The 14,000-nt window shown below is 41.2% G+C and overlaps 1 protein-coding gene across 1 annotated transcript in view; it reads right to left on the reverse strand.

The window, feature by feature from the left end:
* Positions 1-237: 237 nt before the first annotated feature.
* fer1l4 (fer-1 like family member 4) overlaps positions 238-14,000 on the reverse strand; it is a 108,810-nt gene continuing 95,047 nt past the window's right edge. The window contains exons 46-49 of the mRNA XM_061984724.1: positions 3,589-3,712; positions 3,225-3,511; positions 3,018-3,118; positions 238-630 (exon numbers count right to left, since the gene is read on the reverse strand). Coding sequence (XP_061840708.1) covers positions 450-630; positions 3,018-3,118; positions 3,225-3,511; positions 3,589-3,712 — 693 coding nt within the window. The 3' untranslated portion in view covers positions 238-449. The remainder of the gene's footprint in view (positions 631-3,017; positions 3,119-3,224; positions 3,512-3,588; positions 3,713-14,000) is intronic.

Genomic DNA, 14,000 nt, shown 5'->3' on the forward strand with positions numbered 1-14,000 from the left:
TTTCTAAAGATTAAAAAATATTTTTTTTAAAATGGATAAAAAAAAAAAGAATCGATTCTGAATCGCACAACGTGAGAATCGCGATTCGAATTCAAATCGATTTTTTCCCACACCCCTAATATTTATATATATATATATATATATATATATATATATATATATATATATATATATATATATATATATATATATATATATATATATATATATAATCAAATGTATATATTATTGGCTGTTACAAGAGGGCAGCAAGAACTGCGATGTAGACCACTTTGACACTCCTGGTCTACATGGACACTGAGGCCCTTTCCTGTTGGTCAATGACTGCCAGACAAATCCAGCATGAATAAAGATTATTACACTTAAACATCTGTGGCATTTATTTTTTAGGTTTGTGCAAACTTCCGCAAAGTGTATGAAAAATGGACTTGAATGGTTGGAGCGCATCTTCATCCTCGGATAATGAGGGCGCTGATCTGCTGAGGCAGCGAGTAGACCAGCAGGCCCAGGAAGAGCGCCAACACGGCCAGGAGGACCAAGGTCAGGATGAACTTCTTGAACTTCTTCCAGATGAGGAAGATGAAGGTCTTCATGGGGTTGACAAACCAGGTGAAGCTGGTGGTGGGACGGCTGCGGGGAGTCCACAAGGACCAGATCACATTTGGGCTTTGGAGGTGTGTATCGTTGTGTTACCATTGTGTTATCATTTGTTTATTGTGTTATCATTGTGTTATCATTAGGTTATTGTGTTATCATTAGGTTATTGTGTTATCAGTGTGTTGTCATTAGGTTATTGTGTTATCACAGGTTATTGTGTGAACATTTTGTCGTCATTAGGTTATTATGTTATCATTTGTGTTATCATTAGGTTATTGTGTTATCATTGTGTTGTCATTAGGTCATTGTGTTATCATTAGGTTATTGTGTGATCATTGTGTTATTAGGTTATTGTGTTATCATTGTGTTGTCATTAGGTTATTGTGTTATCATTGTGTGATCATTAGATTATTGTGTTATCATTGTGTTGTCATTAGGTTATTGTGTTATCATTGTGTTATCATTAGCTTATAGGTTATTGTGTTATCATTAAGTTATTGTGTTATCATTGTGTTATCTTCAGGTTATTTTGTTATCATTGTGTTGTCATTAGGTTATTGTGGTCTTGTGTTATCATTAGGTTATTGTGTTATCTTTTGATGTCATTGTGTTGTCATTAGGTGATTGTGTTATCATTGTGTTATTGTGTTATTGTGTTATCATTAGGTTATGTTGTTATTGTGTTATTAGGTTATTGTGTTATCATGTGCTGTCATTGTATTATCATTAGGTTATTGTGTTATCATTAGGTTATCATTAGGTTATTGTGTTGTCATTGTGTTATCATTATGTTATTGTTATCCTTGTGTTATCTGGTTATTGTGTTATCATCGTGTTAGTGAGATAGGATTGTGCTATCATTGTGTTATAATTGCGTTATCATGGTGTTATTAGAATCATCCATGTGTTGTCATCGTGTTATCATTGTTTTATCATTAGGTTATTGTGTTATCATTGTGTTATCATCGTGTTATCATTAAGTTATTGTGTTATCTTGTGCTGTCATTGTGTTATCATTGTGTTATCATTAGGTTATTGTGTTATCATTGGTTAGGTTATGGTGTTGCCATTGTGTTATTACTAGGTTATTGTGTAATCATTGTGGTATCATCAGGTTAATGTGTTATCATTGTGTTATTGAGTTAGAATTGTTATCATTGTGTTATCATTAGGTTATTGTGTTATCATTGGTTAGGTTATGGTGTTGCCATTGTGTTATTACTAGGTTATTGTGTAATCATTGTGGTATCATCAGGTTAATGTGTTATTATTGTGTTATTGAGTTAGAATTGTTATCATTGTGTTATAATTGTGTTACCTGTTGTTGTCCATGTGTTGTCATCGTGTTATCATTGTTTTAGCATTAGGTTATTGTGTTATTGTGTTATCATCGTGTTATTGTGTTATCTTGTGCTGTCATTGTGTTATCATTAGGTTATTGTGTTATCATTAGGTTATTGTGTTATCATTGTGTTATCATCGTGTTATTGTGTCATCATTGTGTTATTATAGTGGTATTGTGTTATCATTTTGTTATTATAGTGTTATTGTTGTGTTATCATTAGGTTATTGTGTTATTGTCTTATCATTGCGTTATCGTGTTATCATTGTGTTATTGTGTTATCATTGTGTTATAATTGTGTTTTTCTTATTTTATCGTGTTATCATTGTGTTATCATTGTGTTATCATTGTGTTATAATTGTGTTTTTATTATGTTATTGTTATCATTGTGCTATTAGGTTATTGTGTTCCATTCATCCATTTTCTACCGCTTATTCCCTTATCATTGTGTTATAATTAGGTTATTGTGTTATCATTGTGTTATCATTAGGTTGTGTGATCATTGTGTTGTCATTAGGTTGTTGTGTTATCATTAGGTTATTGTGTTATCATTGTGTTGTCATTAGGTTATTGTGTTATCATTGTGTTATCGTGTTATCATTGTGTTATTGTGTTATCATTGTGTTATCATCGTGTTATAATTGTGTTTTTACTATGTTATTGTGTTATCTTTGTGTTATCATTAGGCTATTGTGTTATTATCGTGTTATCATTGTGTTATTGTGTTATCATTATGTTATTGTGTTATCATTGTGTTATCATCATGTTATCATTGTGCTATTATGTTATCATTGTGTTATCAATGCGTTATTGTATTATCAGCGTTATTGTGTTATCATTGTGTTATTGTGTTTTCATTGTGTTTTCATTGTGTTAGCATTGTGTTATCATTGTGTTATTGGGTTATCATTATTAGTTAGCAAAACTGTCATTTACTGGTAACACTGGCGCATGAACTAAAACATTTAAACTCAATAAAGCTTTCATTATGGCCACGGTTTGAACAGATCATTTCTACGTGCATGAGGGAAAGCAACAGTGTGTGTGTGTGTACAAAATGTGTGTTTGTGTGTCTCACTTTGGTTTGTCCAGAGGTTCTGGTTCTTTGCGTCCACGTCCAACCGGATTTGCCTCAGCTTGTTCCAGAGTCACCAGCTGGAGCTCCACCTCCACCTTACCCTGTGCTCACACACACCAGCATAAACACACACACACACACACACACACACACACAGAAGTCAGGTCCTGACGTGACAGACAAAGCCCCGCCTCCTAGCGTCCTCACCACAAGCAGGTAGATGTGTCCGTTGCTGTCGGTGAACTGGACGTCTTCCTCCTTTATCTTCTTCTTCTTCTTCTTCTTGCCCTTCTTCTTCCTCTTGGCCGCCTCCTTTTGCTCCCGCTCAAAGTCCTCGGCCGTCTTCTGGCGGGTCAGCGGCCACCAGCCCTTCATCTTCTTGGAGCGAAATACGGAGGCCCGCGGGACCGCCCGGTCCTTGGCCATCTGGACCGTGCACTTCCCGGAGGACTTGGCGGGCCGCACCATGTCGCTGAGGCGCAGCTCGATGGATCCTGCGAGAGCCAGGAGAGGAAGACGCACGGTCCATGTCAACAACCCTGTGGATGTGGTCCACGTGAAGAAGTCTCACCCAGGAAGTCGTTGGCCGAGATGCGGTCATAGTCCCAGACCTGGAGCGTGAGCACCGCCGGCTGCCGGAACTCCGACTCCTCCAGAGAGAAGAAGGACTCCTTCTTCTTATAGACCACCTCTTTCTTCACGTTTCAGGAGGACACAACATTGTCAGAGCAGAGTTTTTGTGTGTAAGAGATGAAGTCAGGACTACAGAGCAGCATTTTTCTGTGTTAGAGATAAAGTCAGGACTACAGAGCAGCGTTTTTGTGTGTAAGAGATGAAGTCAAGACTACAGAGCAGCATTTTTGTGTGTAAAAGATGAAGTCAGGACTACAGAGCAGCATCTTTGTGTGTGAGAGATGAAGTCAGGACTACAGAGCAGCGTTTTTCTGTGTTAGAGATAAAGTCAGGACTACAGAGCAGCGTTTTTGTGTGTAAGAGATGAAGTCAAGACTACGGAGCAGCGTTTTTGTGTGTAAGAGATGAAGTCAGGACTACAGAGCAGCGCTTTTGTGTGTTAGAGATGAAGTCAGGACTACTGAGCAGCTTTTTTGTGTGTAAGAGATGTAGTCAGGACTACAGAGCAGCGTTTTTGTGTGTAAGAGATGTAGTCAGGACTACACAGCAGCGTTTTTGTGTGTAAGAGATGTAGTCAGGACTACAGAGCAGTGCTTTTGTGTGGAAGAGATGAAGTCAGGACTACAGAGCAGCGTTTGTGTGTGTTAGAGATGAAGTCAGGACTACAGAGCAGCGCTTTTGTGTGTTAGAGATGAAGTCAGGACTACAGAGCAGCGTTTTTGTGTGTAAGAGATGAAGTCAGAACTACAGAGCAGCGTTTTTGTGTGTTAGAGATGAAGTCAGGACTACAGAGCAGCGTTTTTGTGTGTAAAAGATGAAGTCAGGACTACAGAGCAGCATTTTTGTGTGTAAGAGATGTTGTCAGGACTACAGAGCAGCGTTTTTGTGTGTAAAAGAAGGAGTCAGGACTACAGAGCAGCGTTTTTGTGTGTTAGAGATGAAGTCAGGACTACAGAGCAGCGCTTTTGTGTTTTAGAGATGAAGTCAGGACTACAGAGCAGCTTTTTTGTGTGTAAGAGATGTAGTCAGGACTACAGAGCAGCGTTTTTGTGTGTAAGAGAGGAAGTCAGGACTACAGAGCAGCGTTTTTGTGTGTAAGAGATGTAGTCAGGACTACAGAGCAGCGCTTTTGTGTGTAAGAGATGAAGTCAGGACTACAGAGCAGCGTTTTTGTGTGTTAGAGATGAAGTCAGGACTACAGAGCAGCGCTTTTGTGTGTTACAAAAGAAGTCAGGACTACAGAGCAGCGTGTTTGTGTGTAAGAGATGAAGTCAGAACTACAGAGCAGCGTTTTTGTGTGTTAGAGATGAAGTCAGGACTACAGAGCAGCGTTTTTGTGTGTAAAAGATGAAGTCAGGACTACAGAGCAGCATTTTTGTGTGTAAGAGATGTTGTCAGGACTACAGAGCAGCGTTTTTGTGTGTAAAAGAGGAAGTCAAGACTACAGAGCAGCGTTTTTGTGTGTAAAAGATGAAGTCAGGACTACAGAGCAGCGTTTTTGTGTGTAAGAGACGTTGTCAGGACTACAGAGCAGCGTTTTTGTGTGTAAGAGAGGAAGTCAGGACTACAGAGCAGCGTTTTTGTGTGTAAAAGATGATGTCAGGACTACAGAGCAGCGTTTTTGTGTGTAAGAGATGAAGTCAGGACTACAGAGCAGCGTTCTTCTGTGTTAGAGATAAAGTCAGGACTACAGAGCAGGGTTTTTGTGTGTAAGAGATGTAGTCAGGACTACAGAGCAGCGCTTTTGTGTGTAAGAGATGAAGTCAGGACTACAGAGCAGCGTTTTTGTGTGTTAGAGATGAAGTCAGGACTACAGAGCAGCGCTTTTGTGTGTTAGAGATGAAGTCAGGACTACAGAGCAGCGTTTTTTTGTGTAAGAAATGTAGTCAGGACTACAGAGCAGCGTTTTTGTGTGTAAGAGATGTAGTCAGGACTACAGAGCAGCGTTTTTGTGTGTAAGAGATGTAGTCAGGACTACAGATCAGCGCTTTTGTGTGTAAGAGATGAAGTCAGGACTACAGAGCAGCGTTTTTGTGTGTTAGAGATGAAGTCAGGACTACAGAGCAGCGTTTTTGTGTGTAAAAGATGAAGTCAGGACTACAGAGCAGCGTTTTTGTGTGTAAGAGACGTTGTCAGGACTACAGAGCAGCGTTTTTGTGTGTAAGAGAGGAAGTCAGGACTACAGAGCAGCGTTTTTGTGTGTAAAAGATGAAGTCAGGACTACAGAGCAGCGTTTTTGTGTGTAAGAGATGAAGTCAGGACTACAGAGCAGCGTTTTTCTGTGTTAGAGATGAAGTCAGGACTACAGAGCAGCGTTTTTGTGTGTAAGAGATGTCAGGACTACAGAGCAGCGTTTTTGTGTGTAAGAGAGGAAGTCAGGACTACAGAGCAGCGTTTTTGTGTGTAAGAGATGTAGTCAGGACTACAGAGCAGCGCTTTTGTGTGTAAGAGATGAAGTCAGGACTACAGAGCAGCGTTTTTGTGTGTTAAAAATGAAGTCAGGACTACAGAGCAGCGCTTTTGTGTGTTAGAGATGAAGTCAGGACTACAGAGCAGCGTTTTTTTGTGTAAGAAATGTAGTCAGGACTACAGAGCAGCGTTTTTGTGTGTAAGAAATGTAGTCAGGTCTACAGAGCAGCGTTTTTGTGTGTAAGAGATGTAGTCAGGACTACAGAGCAGCGTTTTTGTGTGTAAGAGATGTAGTCAGGACTACAGAGCAGCGCTTTTGTGTGTAAGAGATGAAGTCAGGACTACAGAGCCGCGCTTTTGTGTGTTAGAGATGAAGTCAGGACTACAGAGCAGCGTTTTTGTGTGTAAGAGGTGTAGTCAAGACTACAGAGCAGCGTTTTTGTGTGTAAAAGATGAAGTCAGGACTACAGAGCAGCGTTTTTGTGTGTAAGAGATGTAGTCAGGACTACAGAGCAGCGTTTTTGTGTGTAAGAGAAGAAGTCAGGACTACAGAGCAGTGTTTTTGTGTGTAAGAGATGTAGTCAGGACTACAGAGCAGTGTTTTTGTGTGTAAGAGATGTAGTCAGGAATACAGAGCAGCCTTTTTGTGTGTAAGAGATGAAGTCAGGACTACAGAGCAGCGTTTTTGTGTGTTAGAGATGAAGTCAGGACTACTGAGCAGCATTTTTGTGTGTTAGAGATGAAGTCAGGACTACAGAGCAGCGTTTTTGTGTGTAAGAGATGAAGTCAGAACTACAGAGCAGCGTTTTTGTGTTTTAGAGATGAAGTCAGGACTATAGAGCAGCGTTTTTGAGTGTAAGAGATGAAGTCAGGACTACTGAGCAGCGTTTTTGTGTGTAAGAGATGTAGTCAGGACTACAGAGCAGCGTTTTTGTGTGTAAGAGAGGAAGTCAGGACTACAGAGCAGCGTTTTTGTGTGTAAGAGATGAAGTCAAGACTACATAGCAGCGTTTTTGTGTGTAAAAGATGAAGTCAGGACTACAGAGCAGCGTTTTTGTGTGTAAGAGATGTAGTCAGGACTACAGAGCAGCGCTTTTGTGTGTAAGAGATGAAGTCAAGACTACAGAGCAGCATTTTTGTGTGTAAAAGATGAAGTCAGGACTACAGAGCAGCGTTTTTGTGTGTAAGAGATGTAGTCAGGACTACAGAGCAGCGTTTTTGTGTATAAGAGAGGAAGTCAGGAATACAGAGCAGCGTTTTTGTGTGTTAGAGATGTAGTCAAGACTACAGAGCAGCATTTTGAGTGTAAGAGATGAAGTCAGGACTACTGAGCAGCATTTTTGTGTGTAAGAGATGAAGTCAAGACTACAGAGCAGCGTTTTTGTGTGTAAAAGATGAAGTCAGGACTACAGAGCAGCGTTTTTGTGTGTAAGAGATGTAGTCAGGACTACAGAGCAGCGTTTTTGTGTGTAAAAGAGGAAGTCAGGACTACAGAACAGCGTTTTTGTGTGTAAGAGATGAAGTCAGGACTACAGAGCAGCGTTTTTGTGTGTAAAAGATGAAGTCAGGACTACAGAGCAGCGTTTTTGTGTGTAAGAGATGTAGTCAGGACTACAGAGCAGCATTTTTGTGTGTAAGAGATGAAGTCAGGACTACTGAGCAGCGTTTTTGTGTGTTAGAGATGTAGTTAAGACTACAGAGCAGCATTTTGAGTGTAAGAGATGAAATCAGGACTACTGAGCAGCGTTTTTGTGTGTAACAGATGAAGTCAAGACTACAGAGCAGCGTTTTTGTGTGTAAAAGATGAAATCAGGACTACAGAACAGCATTTTTGTGTGTAAGAGATGAAATCAAGACTACAGAGCAGCGTTTTTGTGTGTAAGAGATGTAGTCAGGACTACAGAGCAGCATTTTTGTGTGTAAGAGATGAAGTCAGGACTAGAGAGCAGCGTTTTTGTGTGTTAGAGATTAAGTCAGGACTACAGAGCAGCGTTTTTGTGTGTAAGAGATGAAGTCAGGACTACAGAGCAGCGTTTTTGTGTGTAAGAGATGAAGTCAGGACTACAGAGCAGCGTTTTTGTGTGTAAGAGATGAAGTCAGGACTACAGAGCAGCGTTTTTGTGTGTAAGAGATGTAGTCAGGACTACAGAGCAGCGCTTTTGTGTGTGAGAGATGAAGTCAGGACAACAGAGCAGCGTTTTTGTGTGTTAGAGATGAAGTCAGGACTACAGAGCAGCGCTTTTGTGTGTTAGAGATGAAGTCAGGACTACAGAGCAGCGTTTTTGTGTGTAAAAAATGAAGTCAGGACTACAGAGCAGCATTTTTGTGTGTAAGAGATGAAGTCAAGACTACAGAGCAGCGTTTTTGTGTGTAAAAAATGAAGTCAGGACTACAGAGCAGCATTTTTGTGTGTAACAGATGTAGTCAGGACTACAGAGCAGCGTTTTTGTGTGTAAGAGATGAAGTCAGGACTACAGAGCAGCGTTTTTGTGTGTTAGAGATGATGTCAGGACTACAGAGCAGCGCTTTTGTGTGTTAGAGATGAAGTCAGGACTACAGAGCAGCGTTTTTGTGTGTAAGAGATGTAGTCAGGACTACAGAGCAGCGCTTTTGTGTGTAAGAGATGTAGTCAGGACTACAGAGCAGCGTTTTTGTGTGTAAGAGATGTAGTCAGGACTACAGAGCAGCGTTTTTGTGTGTAAGAGATGAAGTCAGGACTACAGAGCAGCGTTTTTGTGTGTAAAAGATGAAATCAGGACTACAGAGCAGCGTTTTTGTGCGTAAGAGATGAAGTCAGGACTACAGAGCAGCGCTTTTGTGTGTTAGAGATGAAGTCAGGACTACAGAGCAACGTTTTTGCGTGTAGGAGATGAAGTCAGGACTACAGAGCAGCGTTTTTGTGTGTTAGAGAGGAAGTCAGGACTACAGAGCAGCGTTTTTGTGTGTAAAAGATTAAATCAGGACTACAGAGCAGCGTTTTTGTGCGTAAGAGATGAAAACAGGACTACAGAGCAGCGTTTTTGTGTGTTAGAGATGAAGTCAGGACTACAGAGCAGCGTTTTTGTGTGTAAGAGATGAAGTCAGGACTACAGAGCAGCGTTTTTGTGTGTTAGAGATGAAGTCAGGACTACAGAGCAGCGTTTTTGTGTGTTAGAGATGAAGTCAGGACTACAGAGCAGCTTTTTTGTGTGTAAGAGATGAAGTCAGGACTACAGAGCAGCGTTTTTGTGTGTAAGAGAGGAAGTCAGAACTACAGAGCAGCGTTTTTGTGTGTTAGAGATGAAGTCAGGACTACAGAGCAGCGCTTTTGTGTGTTAGAGATGAAGTCAGGACTACAGAGCAGCGTTTTTGTGTGTAAGAGATGAAGTCAGAACTACAGAGCAGCGTTTTTGTGTGTTAGAGATGAAGTCAGGACTACAGAGCAGCGTTTTTGTGTGTAAGAGATGAAGTCAGAACTACAGAGCAGCGTTTTTGAGTGTAAGAGATGAAGTCAGGATTACTGAGCAGCGTTTTTGTGTGTAAGAGATGTAGTCAGGACTACAGAGCAGCGTTTTTGTGTGTAAGAGAGGAAGTCAGGACTACAGAGCAGCGTTTTTGTGTGTAAGAGATGAAGTCAAGACTACAGAGCAGCGTTTTTGTGTGTAAAAGATGAAGTCAGGACTACAGAGCAGCGTTTTTGTGTGTAAGAGATGTAGTCAGGACTACAGAGCAGCGTTTTTGTTTGTAAGAGATGAAGTCAAGACTACAGAGCAGCGTTTTTGTGTGTAAGAGATGTAGTCAGGACTACAGAACAGCATTTTTGTGTGTAAGAGTGGAAGTCAGGACTACAGAGCAGCGTTTTTGTGTGTTAGAGATGTAGTCAAGACTACTGAGCAGCGTTTTTGTGTGTAAGAGATGAAGTCAAGACTACAGAGCAGCGTTTTTGTGTGTAAAAGATGAAGTCAGGACTACAGAGCAGCGTTTTTGTGTGTAAGTGATGAAGTCAGGACTACAGAGCAGTGTTTTTGTGTGTAAAAGATGAAGTCAGGACTAAAGAACAGCATTTTTGTGTGTAAGAGATGAAGTCAAGACTACAGAGCAGCGTTTTTGTGTGTAAGAGATGTAGTCAGGACTACAGAGCAGCGTTTTTGTGTGTAAAAGATGAAGTCAGGACTACAGAACAGCATTTTTGTGTGTAAGTGATGAAGTCAGGACTACAGAGCAGTGTTTTTGTGTGTAAAAGATGAAGTCAGGACTAAAGAACAGCATTTTTGTGTGTAAGAGATGAAGTCAGGACTACAGAGCAGCGTTTTTGTGTGTAAGAGATGAAGTCAGGACTACAGAGCAGCGTTTTTGTGTGTTAGAGATTAAGTCAGGACTATAGAGCAGCGTTTTTGTATGTAAGAGATGAAGTCAGGACTACAGAGCAGCGTTTTTTGTGTGTAGGAGATGAAGTCAGGACTAAAGAGCAGCGTTTTTGTGTGTTAGAGAGGAAGTCAGGACTACAGAGCAGCGTTTTTGTGTGTAAAAGATGAACGCAGGACTACAGAACAGCATTTTTGTGTGTAAGAGATGTAGTCAGGACTACAGAGCAGCGTTTTTGTGTGTAAGAGATGAAGTCAGGACTACAGAGCAGCGTTTTTGTGTGTAAGAGAGGAAGTCAGGACTACAGAGCAGCGTTTTTGTGTGTAAGAGAGGAAGTCAGGACTACAGAGCAGCGTTTTTGTGTAAAAGAGATGAAGTCAGGACTACAGAGCAGCGTTTTTGTGTGTAAAAGATGAAGTCAGGACTACAGAGCAGCGTTTTTGTGTGTAAGATTTGAAGTCAGGACTACAGAGCAGTGTTTTTGTGTGTAAGAGATGTAGTCAGGACTACAGAGCAGCGTTTTTGCGTGTAAGAGATGTAGTCAGGACTACAGAGCAGCGTTTTTTTGTGTAAGAGAGGAAGTCAGGACTACAGAGCTGCGTTTTTGTGTGTAAGAGATGTAGTCAGGACTACAGAGCAGCGTTTTTTTGTGTAAGAGAGGAAGTCAGGACTACAAAGCTGTGTTTTTGTGTGTAAGAGATGAAGTCAAGACTACAGAGCAGCGTTTTTGTGTGTTAGAGATGAAGTCAGGACTACAGAGCAGCGCTTTTGTGTGTTAGAGATGAAGTCAGGACTACAGAGCAGCGCTTTTGTGTGTTAGAGATGAAGTCAGGACTACAGAGCAGCGTTTTTGTGTGTAAGATGAAGTCAGGACTACAGAGCAGCATTTTTGTGTGTAAGAGATGTAGTCAAGACTACAGAGCAGCGTTTTTGTGTGTAAAAGATGAAGTCAGGACTACAGAGCAGCGTTTTTGTGTGTAAGAGAAGAAGTCAGGACTACAGAGCAGTGTTTTTGTGTGTAAGAGATGTAGTCAGGACTACAGAGCAGCGCTTTTGTGTGTTAGAGATGAAGTCAGGACTACAGAGCAGCGTTTTTGTGTGTAAGAGATGAAGTCAGAACTACAGAGCAGCGTTTTTGTGTGTTAGAGATGAAGTCAGGACTACAGAGCAGCGTTTTTGTGTGTAAGAGAGGAAGTCAGGACTACAGAGCAGCATTTTTGTGTGTAAGAGATGAAGTCAGGACTACAGAGCAGCATTTTTGTGTGTAAGAGATGAAGTCAGGACTACAGAGCAGCGTTTTTGTGTGTAAGAGATGAAGTCAGGACTACAGAGCAGCGTTTTTGTGTGTAAGAGAGGAAGTCAGGACTACAGAGCAGCGTTTTTGTGTGTAAGAGAGGAAGTCAGGACTACAGAGCAGCGTTTTTGTGTGTTAGAGATGTAGTCAAGACTATAGAGCAGCGTTTTTGAGTGTAAGAGATGAAGTCAGGACTACTGAGCAGCGTTTTTGTGTGTAAGAGATGAAGTCAAGACTACAGAGCAGTGTTTTTGTGTGTAAAAGATGAAGTCAGGACTACAGAGCAGCGTTTTTGTGTGTAAGTGATGAAGTCAGGACTACAGAGCATCGTTTTTGTGTGTAAAAGATGAAGTCAGGACTACAGAGCAGCGTTTTTGTGTGCAAGAGAAGAAGTCAGGACTACAGAGCAGTGTTTTTGTGTGTAAGAGATGTAGCCAGGACTACAGAGCAGCGCTTTTGTGTGTTAGAGATGAAGTCAGGACTACAGAGCAGCGTTTTTGTGTGTAAGAGATGAAGTCAGAACTACAGAGCAGCGTTTTTGTGTGTTAGAGATGAAGTCAGGACTACAGAGAAGCGTTTTTGTGTGTAAAAGATGAAATCAGGACTACAGAGCAGCGTTTTTGTGTGTAAAAGATGAAATCAGGACTACAGAGCAGCGTTTTTGTGTGTGAGAGATGTAGTCAGGACTACAGAGCAGCGTTTTTGTGTGTAAGAGATGAAGTCAAGACTACAGAGCAGCGTTTTTGTGTGTAAAAGATGAAGTCAGGACTACAGAGCAGCGTTTTTGTGTGTAAGAGATGTAGTCAAGACTACAGAGCAGCGTTTTTGTGTGTAAGAGAGGAAGTCAGGACTACAGAGCAGCGTTTTTGTGTGTTAGAGATGTAGTCAAGACTACAGAGCAGCGTTTTTGAGTGTAAGAGATGAAGTCAGGACTACTAGGCAGCGTTTTTGTGTGTAAGAGATGAAGTCAAGACTACAGAGCAGCGTTTTTGTGTGTAAAAGATGAAGTCAGGACTACAGAGCAGCGTTTTTGTGTGTAAGTGATGAAGTCAGGACTACAGAGCAGCCTTTTTGTGTGTAAAAGATGAAGTCAGGACTACAGAACAGCATTTTTGTGTGTAAGAGATGTAGTCAGGACTACAGAGCAGCGTTTTTGTGTGTAAGAGATGAAGTCAGGACTACAGAGCAGCGTTTTTGCGTGTAAATGATGAAGTCAGGACTACAGAGCAGCGTTTTTGTGTGTTAGAGATTAATTCAGGACTACAGAGCAGCGTTTTTGTGTGTAAGAGATGAAGTCAGAACTACAGAGCAGCGTTTTTGTGTGTTAGAGATGAAGTCAGGACTACAGAGCAGCGTTTTTGTGTGTAAGAGAGGAAGTCAGGACTACAGAGCAGCGTTTTTGTGTGTAAGAGATGAAGTCAGGACTACAGAGCAGCGTTTTTGTGTGTAAGAGATGAAGTCAGAACTACAGAGCAGCGTTTTTGTGTGTTAGAGATGAAGTCAGGACTACAGAGCAGCGTTTTTGTGTGTAAGAGAGGAAGTCAGGACTACAGAGCAGCGTTTTTGTGTGTAAGAGATGAAGTCAGGACTACAGAGCAGCGTTTTTGTGTGTAAGAGAGGAAGTCAGGACTACAGAGCAGCGTTTTTGTGTGTAAGAGAGGAAGTCAGGACTACAGAGCAGCGTTTTTGTGTGTAAAAGATGAAGTCAGGACTACAGAGCAGCGTTTTTGTGTGTAAGAGATGTAGTCAAGACTACAGAGCAGCGTTTTTGTGTGTAAGAGAGGAAGTCAGGACTACATAGCAGCGTTTTTGTGTGTAAGAGAGGAAGTCAAGACTACAGAGCAGCGTTTTTGTGTGTAAGAGAGGAAGTCAGGACTACAGAGCAGCGTTTTTGTGTGTTAGAGATGTAGTCAAGACTATAGAGCAGCGTTTTTGAGTGTAAGAGATGAAGTCAGGACTACTGAGCAGCGCTTTTGTGTGTAAGAGATGAAGTCAAGACTACAGAGCAGCGTTTTTGTGTGTAAAAGATGAAGTCAGGACTACAGAGCAGAGTTTTTGTGTGTAAGTGATGAAGTCAGGACTACAGAGCATCGTTTTTGTGTGTAAAAGATGAAGTCAGGACTACAGAGCAGAGTTTTTGTGTGTAAGTGATGAAGTCAGGACTACAGAGCAGTGTTTTTGTGTGTAAGAGATGTAGTCAGGACTACAGAGCAGCGCTTTTGTGTGTTAGAGATGAAGTCAGGACTACAGAGCAGCGTTTTTGTGTGTAAGAGATGAAGTCAGAACTACAGAGCAGCGTTTTT

The sequence above is a fragment of the Nerophis lumbriciformis genome, linkage group LG23, assembly GCF_033978685.3.
Source record: "Nerophis lumbriciformis linkage group LG23, RoL_Nlum_v2.1, whole genome shotgun sequence".
Taxonomy (NCBI): Eukaryota; Metazoa; Chordata; class Actinopteri; order Syngnathiformes; family Syngnathidae; genus Nerophis; species Nerophis lumbriciformis.